At 31.8% G+C, this 20,908-nt stretch overlaps 1 protein-coding gene across 1 annotated transcript; it reads right to left on the bottom strand.

Annotated features, from left to right (window-relative positions):
• Window positions 1–498: 498 nt before the first annotated feature.
• LOC133868245 (uncharacterized) lies at window positions 499–18,315 on the bottom strand. Its single transcript, XM_062305061.1, has 18 exons — window positions 17,374–18,315; window positions 15,243–15,383; window positions 15,034–15,155; window positions 14,636–14,846; window positions 13,941–14,178; window positions 13,476–13,626; window positions 13,055–13,389; window positions 11,286–11,367; window positions 8,659–8,847; window positions 7,427–7,714; window positions 5,620–5,725; window positions 4,800–5,519; window positions 2,554–2,694; window positions 2,345–2,466; window positions 1,947–2,157; window positions 1,382–1,619; window positions 921–1,071; window positions 499–834 (listed from the first exon to the last, which is right to left on the bottom strand). The coding sequence occupies exons 1-18, from the start codon at window positions 18,209–18,211 to the stop codon at window positions 499–501; spliced, it is 4,620 nt and encodes a 1,539-aa protein (XP_062161045.1). The 5' UTR covers window positions 18,212–18,315.
• Window positions 18,316–20,908: the final 2,593 nt, after the last annotated feature.

Below are 20,908 nucleotides of genomic sequence, written 5' to 3'. Positions count from 1 at the left end.
TACATAATTTTACATTCTTAAATTTTTATAAGACTTTTCAACTTTGATTTCATATACACTGTTAGATGAATAATTCTACATGTACATTAAGTGTCCATCAAAAAATGATGTGGCTTTTAAAATCACATTTTGATCAAAATCACCATTTGATCAATCACGTACTCAATCATGATTTTAAAAGCCACCTCATTTTTTTAATGTACATGTAAAATTACTCGTGTTAGATGCACCAACCTCAAATACTGAAATTTCATTAAATGAAATAGAAATGATCTTATTTCGTGGAGAAATGAGTTACCAAACAAACGGGCAAACTTCAAACCTAATGATCATTTGTTTTTTCTTGTTTGGTCAATTATGCATATCGAATTTCAAGCCTATTATTATGTTCATGATTCATGAAGTCTGAATTCTTTCAATACTCGTAACATACAACTCACGTACGGTTAAAGTACCATGACTTAAGAAATGGGAAACCCTTACTACCCTCTACCCACACTATCGAGGGTATAATTCACTAATCGATGCTTCATTGACAGACAATGGCATTGATTTGCTTGTAGTAGATTGATCTAATTCCAGCTCGTTTAATTGCTTTTCCTTTGTTCGACTATGAAGGAAATATGATGGTTGTCGAAGAGGTGATGGCAAAGAAGCAGAGTGACTGTTAAGCATGAGAACTATGGATGCCATGGTGGGTCTATCAGCTGGATCGTCCTGCACAGACAGTACACCAACATGGAGACATCTGATGACTTGATCTCTTGAGTAAGAATTTTCCAAACTTGAATCCAACACTTTCAACGGCGTTCCATTTGTCCAGTGTTTCCAGGCCTGCACCATTTGGACAAGTAATGATGTTAATTTGCATGCATTAACATAGGAAAACAAAATTAGAATATTTGGTTCATACTACTCACATAGCTGAAAAGGTTGTCTTCACCATTTGATTGATAGAAAGAACTGACTTTCTTGCCACTTATAATTTCAAGAATTAAGACACCAAAACTATACACATCGGACTTTACGGAGAATTGCCCATGCATAGCATATTCTGGAGCCATATAACCACTACAAACCAGCATCATGGAAACAACAATATTAATTGTAAGTAGGACATGCTCACTTGTTTATAAACAATGCAATGCACATAACATCTTTGATTGACAACATTAATCCCCATATACATTCATGCAAGCCTCCTAAAACTATTAGAATGAAATAATATGAGCCTCCTAAAACATTTTTTTTACCTTAACAGTAATTAATTTGTTAGTATAAAAAGAAAAATTGAAGTAACCTATATCTTGATTCTAAAACCATGTCTTTCTCTTACAATAACCTTTTTTGTTGCATAAATGGGCAAACATTAAAAACTTACTATGTGCCGACAACCCTATTTGTGTTTCCTTGGGTTTGATCAACTCCAAAAATCTTTGCTATCCCAAAATCTGAAATTTTTGCATTCATGTCTCCATCTAACAAAACATTACTGGCTTTAAGATCACGATGTATAATTCTAAGTCGAGAATCTTCGTGAAGATAGAGAAGCCCTCGAGCGATCCCTCCAATAATATTATAACGGCTTGACCAATCAAGTTGTTTTTGAATTGCAGGATCTGTACATTCATCAAAACTCAATACTCGGGTTAGAATAATCAACTCAAGTCAGATAAATATTTAACTTATTCATCTAATTGAAAAATTCAAATTCAAATGAACTAAATACTAATATAGAAAAACATTTTAATATAGTTATGTCTTGTTAGTTCATCAACACGTACTCAATGAATTTGCTAATAGCTATTTGCTTTTGGAAACAAAATTAACATATGGGTAAATTCCGAATACTTGAATTGTCCTTCACCCAAGCACTAGTGAAAACTAAAGCCTCACAATTCATATCACATGCAAGAAAATTAAACGTATGTTGATAAGGGACAAACCATATAAAAAGTAGTCGAGGCTTTTGTTGGGCACAAATTCGTAGACAAGAATCTTTTCTTCTCCTTGCAAGCAAAATCCCAATAGCCTTACAAGATTTCTATGTTGAAGCTTGGCTACTAATATAATCTCGGTTTTAAATTCTTCTTTTCCTTGTCCAGAACTTTTCGACAGCCTCTTCACAGCTATTTCTTGTCCATTAGGAAGTATACCCTGAAAACGTACTTTAACTAGTCATTACAACAATTTACCATTTACAATTCATATAATCCAAACATCAAAAGTTTCAGCAATGTCAGATTTTGATGCATACAATTATATTGATCATGATCATGTGTACTTAAATGAGTAGAATCCTTACAAGAAAAAGCTAAACAAACAGTGAAAACGAATCTTGTACCTTATAAACCGCACCGAATCCCCCTTCACCAAGCTTATTATCATCTGAAAACTTGTTGGTGGCAATTTCAATTGTAGCAAGATCAAATTGCAAGGACTCTACAGTTGTAATATCATTAGCAGCTGCACAACAAAACGCTAAATGTAAGTAATTTCAAGTCTAACATTAAGAACTACAAGAATGCACAAATCAAATTAGCTATCGTTTACCATTTTCTTCCTGTATAGCATCGTACTTTTTTCTTGCTCTCCTACTAATTAGAAAGCAGGAGCCAGCAACAAATAGCAGAATCAAGAGAGAAATCGGAACGACGATGGCAATAATTATCTCCGTTGAGATTTGATCTTTTCCTGCATAAACAACAGTCAATTGGATTGATAATTAAGCTAAAGCGCAGAATGATTTACAATTAGAGGTACTTCTAATTAAATTTACCAAAAGTGTTAGTTAGAATACTATACAGTACTAGATAGACATTCTTGATTAATTAGTTGTGACAAGCTTAACCTATATTCTAAAGTTGAAACTAAAAGTAGCTACGGGCAATGAACAGAGCAACATATATATTTAGTATGATATATACAAAGAACTTCATTAAAATTAAATGGCTAATTTTAGCTCCATTCATTTAGATATGGTGGTCGGTCTACAACCATATTCTTCGATGCAGACAGGGAAATAATCGACCAAAACTGCTTGTGATGGCTAATTTCTTAATTAGTCGATTGATATTCTGTATGTATTTTGGACTCTTAAGCTTGTTAAATTAGTAGATTAATTATCTGAAATTAAGGGTTTTGATTTGTATTTGAAATTATTCAAATATTTGTAAAGCTCTATAAATAGAGCATTGTACTAAAATCGTATTATCAATAAAAGATATAGCCTATAAGGCTTTAATATGTGGATATAGATTACAGGCCGAACTACCTTAATCTCTGTGTTTTGACTATTTTCTCTCTTTCCTTTATCTCTCTCTATACTATTATTAGTTTCTATATGGTATCAAATCTATATGCTAATGCTAGTTGTTCGATCTTGAATTGCAGTTTTTAATTTTTTTTTTTAATTTTTTTTTTTTTGTTACTTAAATTTTGTTTCCGATTGATTTCAATCAGTCACGAAAACCCCTTTGTTTCTTTTATTGATTTCCTTTAAATTTTTATTTGTTATTATTATTTTTTTAAAAAAAAAATGCGCGCCAGTGACAATCTAGTCTGTCCCAAGGGAAAGAACATATTGCTCCCTAACATTAGATCTCTAGATCTCTTTTGTTCTCCGTCCTTTTTTCCTTTTTTTTTTTTTTTCCCACACGTGATAAGCTAATTAAGCTAAGCTCTTTGCATGCTTCTCATTATTTTCTTTTTCTTTAATCATTACAGAGGATTTGTTGTGCTATTCACAATCTTTAACAGATTGAAAGAAGTTTGTGTTTCAAGGAGTGAAGAAAAAAAATTTAGTTGCTTGTGTGACGAAGCAAGGCATGAAAAAAAAAAAAAATGTTGGTGTTTCAAGAGGAAAACAAAAAAGAACAAGAAAAAAAAAGGCCCAAAAAGCTTATGTGTGGCCCATGGAGCCCATTTCAAGCCCATAGTTAGCCCCGTTCCGGCCAAAAGAAGCCAATGTCCAAATTTCGGTCAAAGTAACTCATGTCGGCCAAAGAATCGTCGATATCAAAATACTTAAAGGATAAAAATCATTTGAGATAACTGTTGATTTGTATCTTTGAAATTAAGAGATTTGATTTGTATTTTAAATTATTTAAACATTCGTAAAGCTCTATAAATAAGCATTTTTTGTACTTATCAAATCATATTATCAAGGCTTTTCAAATAAAAAAAATCATATTATAAAAAAAATATGTAACCTATAAAACTTTAACGTAGATATAAATCATACGCCGAAACATCTTTTCCCCTCATCGTTCATTATATTATTATTAGTTTCAACAAAGCTGACCGACTTTCAATAATTAACAAAGTAGAAAAGGCGTAACCCACTTGGTCGTGACCTAACCCACTTGATTGTACCTAATTTTCCCAATCTTCTAAAATGTGAATGGCTCGTATAAAGTGATACTTCCCCTCCCCCCGCCCCAAATTCTCTTTATCTTCTCAGAAAGCACACATACAGTATCAAAAATTCATTCGTTCATAATTAAGATCAAAGAGCATTTATACTTTCATAATCTTAATGTATTATTAAATAATTAAATTTATCACTTCCTATTACTTAAATTTTTTATTTAATTGATGATTTATCACATAAGCCAAAATCTTTTGAAAAAAAACGAAAAAACCCCCCATAAAAGTCACTAAATTTAAAAGCTCACTCCCCATTGTCCCCAACGTTAAAAATAGCATCGGATTTAACATTTACTTTCATTTATTATTTTATTCAATTTAATTTTTAATGTAGCACTCATGAAAGAGAAAAGAGAAGGGAAAAAACTCACCTTTGGATGTTGTTACTGATCCAGGAGGTGGAGGAATGAGTGGTGGAGTAGAAGGTGTTGGCGCCGATGTGTTTGATGACTGGTAAAACGGGTACACTTCAAACCTGACGTTACAACTAGGAAACAGAACTCTGCCCCCTTGCTTTCCCCCACAACAACCCGGCAGACTCGCTATCGCTCTCTGGAGACAGCTATTACAATCGGAACCCGACAGGTCCGGCGTGCACTGGCCGAGGGTGTACAGCGTTTGCAACGCTGTGAAATTCGCTTCTTTCGTTCCAAACTTTTTGGCAGCAGACCCAACTTTTGAAATCCCGATTGCCATGTCGTTCATCGTTGTCCTCACCAGCTGATCAAACCGGCTTGGCTCCGATATATTAACTGTGCTCCACATGTAAGTGCCAGGGTCGGTGACCATGCTGGAGAAGAAGTATTGTTTTGCGTAGCGTAACATGCAGTATTCGTACCAAGCCACGGCGTCTTTTGCCTTGGCGCAGCGTTCAACTACGTCTTTAGTTGCGCCGGAAACGCAGTCTCGGCATGCGTCGGTGGAGACGTCGCCGCGGCAGAGGAAGAGGCCATAGACCGTGTCGACGGAGTTCGGCGAAGAGGCGGTGGTGTTGTAGAATCCCGTGGCTCGGGTGGCGTTGGAGGAGAGGGATGCGAGGAGGTGATTAAGGTTGGATTCATAGGTGCTGTTGGCGGTGAAATTGGTTGAACCTGTTTGGCAACTCATTCATAAATTTTCAATTACCTTTTATATTATATTAATTATTTTTTATTATTATTTAAATAAACATTCAATTTCACAATTACTTACCAAATGATCCGCAGGAATGGTAAAGGTAAGTTGCAACAGCTTCAGTTCCAGTTTGGCTAAGAAAGGTGATCATCAAGGAGAAGACCAAAAGGGTCGTCATGCAGATCTTGAAGCAAGGCAATCCCACTATAGTGACCTACGTCATGCTCTTAATTTGCAGCTAGCTATGGAGTTTGAGAAAATTTGATACGTTAATTAGGATCAGTATGCCAAATCAAGATTTCCGACGATATATTCCAATACACAAATTAACATTAATTCGGATCCATTGACGCGTACTAGTCAATATATCAAGTCAAGCTACCTTGTTTTGAACGAGGAAAGATGTGACAGTGGAAAAGACCGTAGCAGAACAATTAATGTGGTTGCTGGACCTGGAATTATGCTTGAAGTATCCTGGATATTTCATTTCAATTTGGTAAGAAAAATAGTTTCTCAAAATTTCACATTTTCCAAAAACAAATGCTACGGGCCAAATTTGAGCCCAATATATGGTCCATCGGGTAGAGATGACATTTTTTTTTTTTCTTTTTTTAATATGTCCACATAAGAGTGGGAGGGGTATTTAAATTAGTGACTTTCGCTTTATGAGGCGTGATCAGCAACCAATTAAGCTACTCCCTTAAGAACTCTTAAACATCTTTTGAAATGATAAAATAGCTTATAATAACTATTAAAAATAATTTTTACGTGCCCTCCTCAAATTATCACTATATTGAGAATGTCCTCCTAGATTAGAGATGACTGAACCGTGAGAAAAGAATAAAAAAAGCATAGGATTCGTTACGGTATACTTTTATATATGAAAGTTTAGTATGGCAAAATGAATGGAAATGTACTATTTGAATGGAGATGCACTATTTTTAAACATCCTTTGAAATGATAAAATTGCTTATAATAACTATTAGGAAAAATTTTACATACCCTCCTCATATTATCGCTACATTAAGAATGTTCTCTTAAACTTTTAATTAGAGTAATGTCTTACAAGCTATCAAAAAATTATTAATATTTCTTAAAGCCAACAAAAAGACAAAATTAACCTTATCATTTTTTTAATAAAATTAAAATACCCCTATAAATTAAAATTATTAAAAAAAAATAATTTTTTTTTAAAAGGAAAATTTTAATTTCTTTTAAAAGAAATTAATTAAAAAAAAACTCTTTAATTTAAAAAAACGAAAACCTTTTTATTTTATTTTTTTAATTTTAAATTTAGCCGCCCTTGATTTTTATGTCTTTCTTTTTTAATTTTCTTTAGGTTTTTTTTTTCATATTGAATTTTTTTTATTTTATTTTTGAATTTTTTATTATTTTATTAAGAGTATTTTCATCATTGAGAAAACAATGATAATTTTTTGTAATTTGGAATGAACTTTATTTAAAAGAATAGACAATTAAATGGTAGTTTAAACATTGAAGAAAGATGTAACATTTTCTTTTTTCTTAAATAATAATAATAATAATAATAATAATATATTCAATTTTTTCGCATTATAAAAATAAAAAATTAAAAAAAATTCTTTACTAATAAAAATTTTAAAACTCTTTTTACTTTTATATAACACCGATCAATTCATTTCCCTTTTCTCCTCTCAAGTCTCAGAGCAATGATAACTAGGGGCCAAATTGCTGGCCCCCAGCAGACTATTTTTAATTAAAAAATAGTGTTTTAATAAAAAAACAACTTCTGATGTTATCAGAAGTTGCTTTTTCATTTAAAAAAATCCCTTTTAATCAAAAGGGACGGGCAGGGGCCGGCAAGCTGGCCCTGCCTATCATTGCTCCAAGTCTCAACACTTTTTACCGTGTCGACGGAGTTCGGCGAACAGGCGGGAGTATTGTAGAACCCTGTGCTGCTTGTGGCGTTGGAGGTGAGGGAAGCAAGGAGGCGATTGAGGCTTGATTGGTACGTGCTGTTGGCGGTGAAAGTGGTTGTGTTTGGGCATACATGGTAGAGGTAAGTTGCAGCAGCTTCAGTTTCGGTTTGGCTAAGAAAGGTGATCATCAAGGAGAAGACCAAAGGGATCGTCATGCAGAGGTTGAAGCAGGGCAATCCCATTATAGAGACCAACGTCATGCTCTTAATTTGCAGCTATGGGGTTTGAGAAAATTTGATAGGTTAATTAGGATCAGCATGCCAAATGAAGATTTCCGAAGACATATACCAATAAACAAATTAACATTAATTCGGATCCATTGACGCGTCCTAGTCAATAAAGCAAGTCAAGCTACCTTGTTTTGAACGAGGAAAGATGTGACAGTGGAAAAGACCTTCGCTGTCAAAAGTAGGAAAAAAAATCTCGTGGCTGGACCTGGAATTTTGCTTGAAGTATCCTGGAAATTTCATTTCAAAATTTTTATTTTTTACTCAAAATTTCACATTTTCCAAAAATACATGCTACGTACCAATTTTGATCCCAATATACTATGGTCCATTGGGTAGACTAGAGAATAGAGATGACTGAACTGTGAGATATATGGCGGTTATTTTAGTTACTTAATAAGTTAATATATATATTCGTTATTAATATTTCAAAATAAAATCTAATTGATTACTTATCTCAATTTTTTTTTTAAATATAGATTTATTGTGAAAGTTGAGGGAAAAGGGGAGAAAATTAAGAGAGAGAAGGGAAAAGAGGGGAGAGAAAAAAAAATAAAAAAATAAAAAGCCTAAAATGTGTTAAGAGTAAACTTATATATATATATAGATATGAAAGTTTACTGTGCAAAATGGATTGAGAAGTACTATTTTTAAACATTTGTTGAAATGATAAAATAGCTCATAATAACTATTGAGGAAAATTTCACAGACCCTCCTCAAATTACCTAATGATTGTTTGTTTTTTTTTTGTTTGGTCAATTATACATATCGAATTTCAAGCTTATTACTCTGTTCATGATTCATGAAATCTGAATTGTTTCAATACTCATAATATACGACTCACGTACGGTTGAAGTACCATGACTTAAGAAATGGGAAGCCCTTACTACCCTCTACCCACACTATCGAGGGTATAATTCACTAATTGATACTTCATTGACAGACAATGGCGTTGATTTGCTTATAGTAGATTGATCTGATTCCAGCTCATTTAATGGCTTTTGCTCTGTTCGACTATGAAGGAAATATGACGGTTGTCGAAGAGGTGAGGGCAAAGAAGCAGAGTGACTATTAAGCATGAGAACTATGGATGCCATAGTGGGTCTATCAGCTGGATCGTCCTGCACAGACAATACGCCAATATGAAGACATCTGATAACTTGATCTCTTGAGAAAGAATTTTTCAAATTTGGATCCAACATGTTTAAGGGTGTTCCATCCGCCCAATGTTTCCAGGCCTGCGCCATTTGCACAAGTTATGATGCATGTTAATTTGCATTAACATAGGAAAACAAAATTAGAATATTTGGTTCATACTACTCACATAGCTGAAAAAAGGTTGTCTTCACCCTCTGATTGATAAAAAGAATTGACTTTCTTGACACTTATAATTTCAAGAATTAAGACACCAAAACTGTACACGTCGGACTTTACGGAAAACTGTCCATTCATAACATATTCTGGAGTCATGTAACCACTACAAACCAGCATCATGGAAACAACAATATTAATTATAAGTAGGACATGCTCATTTGTTTATGGACAATGCAATGCACAAAACATCTTTGATTGACAACATTAATCCACACATACATTCATGCAAGCCTCCTAGAACATTTTTTTACCTTAACTGTAGTTAACTTGTTAGTGTGTGTAAATATATATATATTTGAATTAACCTATCTTGATTCTAAAACCATGTCTTTCTCTTACAATAACCTTTTTTGTTGCATAAATGGGCAAACATTAAAAACTTACTATGTGCCAACAACCCTACTTGGTGTTTTCTTGAGTTTGATCAACTTCAAAAATCTTTACCATTTCAAAATCTGAATGTTATCAATGTTCAAATTATCACTATATTGAGAATGTCCTCTCAAACTTTTAATTGGAGTAATATCTTCCAAACTATCAAAAAATTGTTAATATTTCCTAAAGCCAACAAAAAGACAAAATTATTCTTACCATTTTTTTTGATAAAATAAAAATACCCCTATAAATTAAAATTATTAAAAAAATTAATTTTTTTTTTTTAAAGGAAAATCTTAATTTCTTTTAAAAAAACAAAAAATAATAATTAAAAAAAAACTGTTAAATTTTTCTTTTAATTTAAAAAAAAACGAAAAAACTTTTATTTTATTTTTTAATTTTGAATTTGGCCGCCCTTGATTTTTATGTCTTTCTTTTTTAATTTTTTTTTAGGTTTATTTTTCTCATATTGAATTTTTTATTTTATTTTTGAATTTTTTATTATTTTATTAAGAGTATTTTCATCATTGAGAAAACAATGACAATTTTTTGTAATTTGGAATGAACTTTATTTAAAAGAATAGACAATTAAGTGGTAGTTTAAACATTGAAAAAAGATGTAACATTTTCCTTTTCCTTAAAAATTAATAATAATAATAATAATAATAATAATAATAATAATATATTCAATTTCTTTGCATTATAAAATAAAATAAAGAAAATTCTTTACTAATAAAAATTTTAAAACTCTTTTTACTTTTACATAACATTAATCGATTCATTCCCCTCTATTCTTTGTATTGCCTTCGGATTTCTTTCAGCAATATATGATAGCACATGCTATCTATTAAAAAAAAAAAAAAACACTTTTTACCGGCTGCCTATAGCATTAATGATCAGCAATCACGCAGTATTCATCAAGCTAGTATGTGTGAGGAAAATAAAAATGTTAAATTTATTAAAAACAACAAAATTAATTTTACAAGCCGGCATAATAGATTAATAGTTTTTCTTTTTGCTATATAATAGATTAATATATAGTTGACTCATCAAATGGTACTACCATTCTTTGCTCCGCCACTTGTTTCAACATCATCAAAAATATTTTATTGCATCATTTTAAAATTATTTGATATTATATAATTCATTATATAGGGTAAAATAAAATAAAATCTAAAAGAGTAAATTTTTTTTCAATTTCACCTAAAGGCTGGCAATTCAAATTAGTTGGTCATGTTCAAATGACCTGTCAACTTATTAAAAGTTAACTCGAACACGATTCATTTAGTTCAACAAATAAATCCATTTTAATTCTAACACGATCTGCTTGACCTGTTTAAACTTAAACATATCATGTTTAACCATTTTGACCAAAACACAACCTGCTTAACCTGTTTGGCCCGTTTCAACTTGTATTTATTATATATATAATTTCATAAACGGGTTAAACAGGTCGACATGTTTATAATCCAAATTTGTTTATGCCAAATTCTAACATTTTAACTGTTAAGATGATTATATTTAATGTGAAATTGTGAAAAAAATGAAGAAGATTCGATCTGGTCAGAGTTGTGGAAAATTTGATATATAAATGTAAATGAATAGGACTAGAAGGTCAAGATCACTATCCTATTACCTATCGATGGCGTTCGAGAGAGAAAGACATGAGTGGTGTAGATGCCAACTGTCAGGATAAGGTGAGATATGTTATTTGTATAATAATTTTATATAATAATTGTAAAATAATGTTGCTGTGTTCAATATTTTTAAATATTTATTTTTTTAATTTTTTTTCAATAGAATAAGTAACCTTTATAAAACCAGAAACTATCAAAACGGTAAACTCAGTTCCACAAACCATTACAACAAGAGCAAAAATATGCCCATGAACACTAAACCAAAAAACAACAACAAAAAAAAAACAATCAACTAGTATTACACCAGCTGGTCGGTATCTAAGTTCCAACAATGACAAATTCTAATGTTTTCTCTGTATTTCTTGAACTTTTCTTTGCTTGAAATTTGAGACTGGACTTTCCAAAAAATAAACTTTAAGATCTGCTCCTCAATTTTTGATTGTCCATTATGTTTGATTGCATTTCTAACACGCCAAATATCATGCACAGTAAAACTCAAAATAAAACTGCACCAAACACTCATCAAAGAATTTGTTTTTGTACAGTAATTATTTTTTATTTTTTTATGTCAAGACGCTTTAGATTGGACCATTCTTTTTATAAAGTCATTTATGTGGTAGTTCATAAAGGGATAAAATAATTAAGAGTATATAATAAATAAAATTTTTAAATTATTTTACTGATTATATAAAAATTTTATAGTAAAAAATATAATAACCCTAATACGGTAATACCACTCTTTTTCGTTTTTTTATTTAAATAATATTTCACTTATATCTGTCTGGTCAGAATTTAGTAGGAATTGTCAACATGTACGTCAAGTTGCACTCAGTCCACATCGATATAATAATAATAGTTGATTTTGATTTACAGGGCTAATATATAATAAGAGAAATTACATATTACCCAAGAAAGTATATTTTATCTAATATTATTGACAATTGTTATCGTAGGTTGCTTGGTCCCTTCGGCCTTGGGACTTCGCTAGATTGAATAGTAGAGAGTTTAAAGGCCTTATTTCGAAGCCCACTCTAACTTGGATTTGTTTTCAAAAATTCTAAAACCCTTGGGAAGTTGGACTTTTGGCCCGCTGTTTTGGGCTAGTTTTGCAATTGTGTGTGTTTGGCAAAGATTTTTTGGGTGATTATTTTATTTATTTATTTATTTATTATTTTTTATTTTTAGAGTTGTAAGAAGAAATGATTGATGTGATATAAAGTTATATATATATATATATAAAAGGAAAAATGCAAAATTTTGTTTTGTAATGATTTTTTTGTTTAAAAAGTAATAAAAAATGATTTATTTGATATAAAAAGTAAAAAAAATTGAAATATTTTAAAGTTGATTTTTTTTAAGAGAAAAGTGGGGGTGAAAAAATTTCAAATGAAATTAATACTATTCATTTTATGGTCAGGCTTAAAGTTAATGTATCTAATGGTGTACATAATTTTACATTCTTAAATTTTTAAAAGACTTTTCAACTTTGACTTAATATACACTGTTAGATGAATAATTCTACATGTACATTAAGTGTCCATCAAAAAATGATGTGGCTTTTAAAATCACATTTTGATCAAAATCACCATTTGATCAATCACGTACTCAATCATGATTTTAAAAGCCATCTCATTTTTTTAATGTACATGTAAAATTACTCGTGTTAGATGCACCAACCTCAAATACTGAAATTTCATTAAATGAAATAGAAATGATCTTATTCCGTGGAGAAATGAGTTACCAAACAAACGGGCAAACTTCAAACCTAATGATCATTTATTTTTTCTTGTTTGGTCAATTATACATATCGAATTTCAAGCTTATTACTCTGTTCATGATTCATGAAGTTTGAATTCTTTCAATACTCATAACATACAACTCATGTACGGTTGAAGTACCAGGACTTAAGAAATGGGAAGCCCTTACTAACCTCTACCCACACTATCGAGGGTATAATTCACTAATCGATGCTTCATTGACAGACAAAGGCGTTGATTTGCTTGTAATAGATTGATCTGATTCCAGCTCGCCTAATGGCTTTTCCTTTGTTCGACTATGAAGGAAATATGATGGTTGTCGAAGAGGTGATGGGAAAGAAGCAGAGTGACTGTTAAGCATGAGAACTATGGATGCCATGGTAGGTCTGTCAGCTGGATCATCCTGCACAGACAGTACGCCAACATGGAGACATCTGACGACTTGATCTCTTGAGTAAGAATTTTCCAAATTTGGATCCAACACTTTCAACGGCGTTCCATTCGTCCAGTGTTTCCAGGCCTGCACCATTTGCACAAGTAATGATGTTAATTTTCATGCATTAACATAAGAAAACAAAATCAGAATATTTGGTTCATACTACTCACATAGCTGAAAAGGTCGTCTTCACCATTTGATTGACAGAAAGAACTAACTTTCTTGCCACTTATAATTTCAAGAATTAGGACACCAAAACTATATACGTCGGACTTTACGGAGAATTGTCCATGCATAGCATATTCTGGAGCCATGTAACCACTACAAACCAGCATCATGGAAACAACATTAATATTAATTATAAGTAAGACATGCTCACTTGTCTATAAACAATGCAACGCACATAACATCTTTGATTGACAACATTAATCCCCATATACATTCATGCAAGCCTCCTAAAACTATTAGAATGAAATAATATGAGCCTCCTAAAACATTTTTTTTTACCTTAACAGTAATTAATTTGTTAATATAAAAAGAAAAATTGAAGTAACCTATATCTTGATTCTAAAACCATGTCTTTCTCTTACAATAACCTTTTTTGTTGCATAAATGGGCAAACATTAAAAACTTACTATGTGCCGACAACCCTATTTGTGTTTCCTTGGGTTTGATCAACTCCAAAAATCTTTGCCATCCCAAAATCTGAAATTTTTGCATTCATGTCTCCATCTAACAAAACATTACTGGCTTTAAGATCACGATGTATAATTCTAAGTCGAGAATCTTCGTGAAGATAGAGAAGCCCTCGAGCGATCCCTCCAATAATATTATAACGGCTTGACCAATCAAGTCGTTTTTGACTTGCAGGATCTGTACATTCATCAAAACTCAATACTCGGGTTAGAATAATCAACTCAAGTCAGATAAATATTTAACTTATTCATTTAATTGAAAAAAAAAAAAATCAAATGAACTAAATACTAATATAGAAAAACATTTTAATATAGTTATGTCTTGTTAGTTCATCAACACGTACTCAATGAATTTGCTAATAGCTATTTGCTTTTGGAAACAAAAAACAAACTGTAAGATGAACCTTTCCTTAATGTATTTGATCTTCTCTGAAGTGAAATCTTCTTATTGTTTTTGTTTTACTATTTTTGAATAATGACAAGAAATTCAGTATGCACAGCTATGCATATATAATTAACATATGGGTAAATTCCGAATACTTGAATTGTCCTTCACCCAAGCACTAGTGAAAACTAAAGCCTCACAATTCATATCACATGCAAGAAAATTAAACGTATGTTGATAAGGGACAAACCATATAAAAAGTAGTCGAGGCTTTTGTTGGGCACAAATTCGTAGACAAGAATCTTTTCTTCTCCTTGCAAGCAAAATCCCAATAGCCTTACAAGATTTCTATGTTGAAGCTTGGCTACTAATATAATCTCGGTTTTAAATTCTTCTTTTCCTTGTCCAGAACTTCTCGATAGCCTCTTCACAGCTATTTCTTGTCCATTAGGAAGTATACCCTGAAAATGTACTTTAACTAGTCATTACAACAATTTACCATTTACAGTTCATATAATCCAAACAACAAAAGCTTCAGCAATGTCAGATTTTGATGGATACAATTATATTGATCATGATCATGTGTACTTAAATGAGTAGAATCCTTACAAAAAGAAGCTAAACAAACAATGAAAACGAATCTTGTACCTTATAAACCGCACCAAATCCGCCTTCACCAAGTTTATTATCATCTGAAAACTTGTTGGTGGCAATTTCAATTGTAGCAAGATCAAATTGCAAGGACTCTACAGTTGTAATATCATTAGCACCTGCACAACAAAACGCTAAATGTGAGTAACTTCAAGTCTAACATTAAGAACAACAGGAATGCACAAATCAACTTATCTTTCGTTTACCATTTTCTTCCTGTATAGCATCGTACTTCTTTCTTGCTCTCCTACTAATAAGAAAGCAGTAGCCGGCAACGAATAGCAGAATCAAGAGAGAAATCGGAATGACAATGGCAATAATTGTCACCGTTGAGATTTGATCTTTTTCTGCATAAACAATAGTCACTTGGATTGATAATTAAGCTAAAGTGCAGAATGATTTAGAACTAGAGGTACTTCTAATTAAATATACCGAAAGTGTTAGTTAGAATTCTATGCAGTACTAGATAGACAGTCGTGATAAATTAGTTGTAACAAAAGCTTAACCTATATTCTAAAGTTGAAACTAAAAGTAGCTAAGGGCAATGAACAGAGCAACATATATATTTAGTATGATATATACAAAGAACTTCATTAAAATTAAATGGCTAATTTTAGCTCCATTCATTTAGATATGGTGGCCGGTCTAGAACCATATTCTTCGATGCAGACAGGGAAATAATCGACCTAATGCTTGTGATGGCTAATTTCTTAATTAGTCGATTGATATTCTGTATGTATTTTGGACCCTTAAGCTTGTTAAATAAGTCTATTAATTATCGGGAATAAGGGATTTGATTTGTATTTGAAATTATTCAAATATTTGTAAAGCTCTATAAATAGAGCATTGTACTCAAATTGTATTATTAATGAAAGATGTAGCCTATAAGGCTTTAATGTGTAGATGTAAGTTATAGGCTGAACTATCTTAATCTCTGTGTTTTCTCTCTTTCCTTTATCTCTCTCCATATTATTATTAGTTGTTTGGGTGGTGAAGCAAGGCATAAAATAAAATAAAATAAAATTAAAAATGTTGGTATTTTAAGGAGGAAAAAAAGAAAAAAAGAAAAAAAAAGCCCAAGAAGAGTGTTTGTGGCCCATGGAGCCCATTTCAGGACAATAGTTTGCCCCATTCTGGCCAAAAGAAGCCGATGTCCAAATTTTGGCCAAAGTAGCTGATGTCGGCCAAACAGTCACTGATGTCAAAATACTTAATAGATAAAAATTCTTTGAGATAACTGTTAATTTGTATCTCTTACATTAAGAGATTTGGATAATTTGATTATTTGAAATTAAGAGATTTGATTTGTATTTTAAATTATTTAAACATTTGTAAAGCTCTATAAATAAGCATTTGTACTCAAATCATATTATCAAGGCTTTTCAAAAAAAAAAAAAAAAAAAATCATATTATCAAAAATAGATGTAGCCTATAAAAATGAAACATTTTAATCACTATATTTTCTCTCTTTCCTTGGTCTTTCTTTATATTATTATTAATTTCTATAAAGTTGACCGACTTTCAATAAAACGAAGTAGAAAAGGCGTAACCCACTTGGTCGTGACCTTTCCCACCTGGCATGAGTGATTGTACCTAATTTTCCCAATCTTCTAAGATGTGAATGGCTAGGATAGAGTGATACTTCCCCCCGCCCCAAATTCTCTTTTTCTTCTCAGAAAACAGAGTATCAAAAATTCATTCCTTCGTAATTAAAATCAAAGAGCATTCATACTTTAATAATACTTTCGTAATATTAAAGTATTGATTAAATAATTAAATTTATTTATACTTATCAACTTAAACTTTTAAGTTAAGTGATAATTTACCACGTAAATCAAAATCTTTTGAATAAAAAAACACCTTAAAAGTTATTAAGTAAGATAACTTCACTTAAGGGTATCGAACTATAGGCCTACTTGACTTAAAGGTACTAGATTTTAAAACGTCTGAAACTAAAGTATTTAATTTTTCAAACGTCTCAATTATAGGTATTCCGTTAGGATTTTAAATTCCGTCAAAATTCTCAAAATACCTTTTGTTTAGGAAAAAAAAATTGTTAAGATTTAAGTGTTGGTCAGAATTTAACAGAATTTACAAAAATACCCATGCCTAAATCTTTGAAAAAAAAATTAAATTTTTTTTAAAAAAAATAAATACAGGAGTATTTTTGAAATTTTGACAGAATTTTAAAGCAAATCCTGACAGAATACCTGTAATTGACAGAATACCTGTAATTGAAACGTTTTGAAAATCTAAGATGCGCATATAACTTGTCTACGTGAACTTAAGAGTAAGTAGCACTCATAAAAGACAAAAGAGAGGGAAAAAAACTCTAACCTTTAGGAGTTACCGATCCAGGAGGTGGAGGAACAAGTGCTGGAGTAGAAGGTGTTGGGGTCGATGTGTTTGATGACTTGTAAAACGGGTACACTTCAAACCTGACGTTACAACTAGGAAACAGAACTCTGCCTCCTTGCTTTCCCCCACAACAACCTGGTAGACTCTCTATCGCTCTCTGGAGACAGCTATTACAATCAGATCCCGAGAGGTCCGGCGTGCACTGGCCAAGGGTGTGTAGTGTTTGCAACGTTGTGAAATTCGCTTCTTTCGTTCCAAACTTTTTGGCAACAGACCCAACTTTTGAAATCCCGCTTGCCACGTCGTTCATCGTTGTCCTCACCAGCTGGTCAAACCGGCTTGGCTCCGATATATTAATCGTGTTTGACATGTAAATGCCAGGGTCAGTGACCATGCTGGAGAAGAAGTATTGTTTTGCGTAGCGTAACATGCAGTATTCGTACCAAGCCACGGCGTCTTTTGCATTGGGGCACCGTTCAACTACGTCTTCAGTTGCCCCGGAAACGCAGTCTCGGCATTCGTTGGCGGAGATGTCGCCGCGGCAGAGAAAGAGGCCGTAGACCGTGTCGACGGAGTTCGGCGAAGAGGCGGTGGTATTGTAGAACCCTGTGCTGCTTGTGGCGTTGGAGGTGAGGGAAGCAAGGAGGCGATTGAGGCTTGATTGGTACGTGCTGTTGGCGGTGAAAGTGGTTGTGTTTGGGCATACATGGTAGAGGTAAGTTGCAGCAGCTTCAGTTCCGGTTTGGCTAAGAAAGGTGATCATCAAGGAGACGACCAAGGGGATCGTCATGCAGAGGTTGAAGCAGGGCAATCCCATTATAGAGACCAACGTCGTGCTCTTAATTTGCAGCTATGGGGTTTGAGAAAATTTGATAGGTTAATTAGGACCAGTATGCCAAATCAAGATTTCCGAAGACATATACCAATAAACAAATTAACATTAATTCGGATCCATTGACGCGTGCTAGTCAATAAAGCAAGTCAAGCTACCTTGTTTTGAACGACGAAAGATGTGACAGTGGAAAAGACCTTCGCTGTCAAAAGCAGGAAAAAAAATCTCGTGGCTGGACCTGGAATTATGCTTGAAGTATCCTGGAAATTTCATTTCAAAATTTTTATTTTTTTCCTCAAAATTTCACATTTTCCAAAAATACATGCTACGTACCAATTTTGATCCCAATATACTATGGTCCATTGGGTAGACTAGAGAATAGAGATGACTGAACTGTGAGATATATGGCGGTTATTTTAGTTACTTAATAAGTTAATATATATATTCGTTATTAATATTTCAAAATAAAATCTAATTGATTATTTATCTCAATTTTTTTTTTTTAAATATAGATTTATTGTGAAAGTTGAGGGAAAAGGGGAGAAAATTAAGAGAGAGAAGGGAAAAGAGGGGAGAGAAAAATAATAATAAAAAAAAAGCCTAAAATGTGTTAAGAGTAAACTTTCATATGTATATATATATATATATATATATGAAAGTTTACTGTGCAAAATTGATTGAGAAGCACTATTTTTAAACATTTGTTGAAATGATAAAATAGCTCATAATAACTATTGATGAAAATTTCACAGACCCACCTCAAATTACCTAATGATTGTTTGTTTTTTTTTTTGTTTGGTCAGTTACACATATCGAATTTCAAGCTTATTACTATGTTCATGATTCATGAAGTCTGAATTCTTTCAATACTCATAATATACGACTCACGTACGGTTGAAGTACTATGACTTAAGAAATGGGAAGCCCTTACTACCCTCTATCCACACTATCGAGGGTATAATTCATTAATTGATACTTCATTGACAGACAATGGCGTTGATTTGCTTATAGTAGATTGATCTGATTCTAGCTTATTTAATGGCTTTTGCTCTGTTCGACTATGAAGGAAATATAACGGTTGTCGAAGAGGTGAGGGCAAAGAAGCAGAGTGACTGTTAAGCATGAGAACGATGGATGCCATAGTGGGTCTATCAGTTAGGTCGTCCTGCACAGACAGTACGCCAATATGAAGACATCTGATAACTTGATCTCTTGAGGAAGAATTTTTCAAATTTGGATCCAACAAGTTTAAGGGTGTTCCATCCGCCCAATGTTTCCAGGCCTGTGCCATTTGCACAAGTTATGATGCATGTTAATTTGCATTAACATAGGAAAACAAAATTAGAATATTTGGTTCATACTACTCACATAGTTGAAAATGTTGTCTTCACCCTCTGATTGATAAAAAGAATTGACTTTCTTGCCACTTATAATTTCAAGAATTAAGTTATCAAAACTGTACACGTCGGACTTTACGGAAAACTGTCTATTCATAGCATATTCTGGAGTCATGTAACCACTACAAACCAGCATCATGGAAACAACAATATTAATTATAAGTAGGACATGCTCATTTGTTTATGGATAATGCAATGCACAAAACATCTTTGATTGACAACATTAATCCACACATACATTCATGCAAGCCTCCTAGAACATTTTTTTACCTTAACTGTAGTTAACTTGTTAGTGTGTGTATATATATATATATTTGAATTAACCTATCTTGATTCTAAAACCATGTCTTTCTCTTACAATAACCTTTTTTGTTGCATAAATGGGTAAACATTAAAAACTTACTATGTGCGGACAACCCTACTTGGTGTTTTCTTGAGTTTGATCAACTTCAAAAATCTTTACCATTTCAAAATCTGAATGTTATCAATGTTCAAATTATCACTATATTTAGAATGTCTTCTCAAACTTTTAATTTGAGTAATATCTTCCAAACTATCAAAAAATTGTTAATATTTCCTAAAGCCAACAAAAAGACAAAATTAATCTTACCATTTTTTTTGATAAAATAAAAATACCCCTATAAATTAAAATTATTAAAAAATTATTTTTTTTTAAAGGAAAATCTTAATTTCTTTTAAAAAAACAAAAAAAAAAATTAAAAAAAAAACTCTTAAAATTTTCTTTTAATTTTTTAAAAAAAAAACGAAAAACTTTTATTGTTTTTAAATTTTGAATTTGGCCGCCCTTGATTTTCATGTCTTTCTTTTTTAATTTTTTTTAGGTTTATTTTTCTCATATTGAATTTTTTATTTTATTTTTGAATTTTTTATTATTTTATTAAGAGTATTTTCATCATTGAGAAAACAATGACAATTTTTTGTAATTTGGAATGAACTTTATTTAAAAGAATAGACAATTAAGTGGTAGTTTAAACATTGAAAAAAGATGTAACATTTTCCTCTTCCTTAAAAATTAATAATAATAATAATAATAATAATAATAATAATAATAATAATAATAATAATATATTCAATTTCTTCGCATTTTAAAATAAAATAAAGAAAATTCTTTACTAATAAAAATTTTAAAACTCTTTTTACTTTTACATAACATCAATCGATTCATTCCCCTCTATTCTCTGTATTGCCTTCGGATTTCTTTCAGCAATATATGGTAGCACATGCTATCTATTAAAAAAAAAAAACACTTTTTACCGACTGCCTA

Source organism: Alnus glutinosa, chromosome 5 (assembly GCF_958979055.1).
Source record: "Alnus glutinosa chromosome 5, dhAlnGlut1.1, whole genome shotgun sequence".
NCBI classification, from domain to species: domain Eukaryota; kingdom Viridiplantae; phylum Streptophyta; class Magnoliopsida; order Fagales; family Betulaceae; genus Alnus; species Alnus glutinosa.
This window is presented reverse-complemented; position numbering and strand designations above follow the sequence as displayed.

What these genes read in the sequence shown, in the direction of transcription:
- LOC133868245 (XM_062305061.1), bottom strand. Translation starts at nt 18,211, where the DNA reads ATGGGATTGCCCTGCTTCAACCTCTGCATGACGATCCCCTTGGTCGTC. An exon ending in AAGACGACCTTTTCAGCTAT is followed by an intron (nt 13,390 to 13,475) that starts GTGAGTAGTATG and finishes CAAATGGTGCAG; the next exon opens with GCCTGGAAACACTGGACGAA. An exon ending in CGCCATTGTCTGTCAATGAA is followed by an intron (nt 7,715 to 8,658) that starts GTATCAATTAGT and finishes CAAACCCCATAG; the next exon opens with CTGCAAATTAAGAGCATGAC.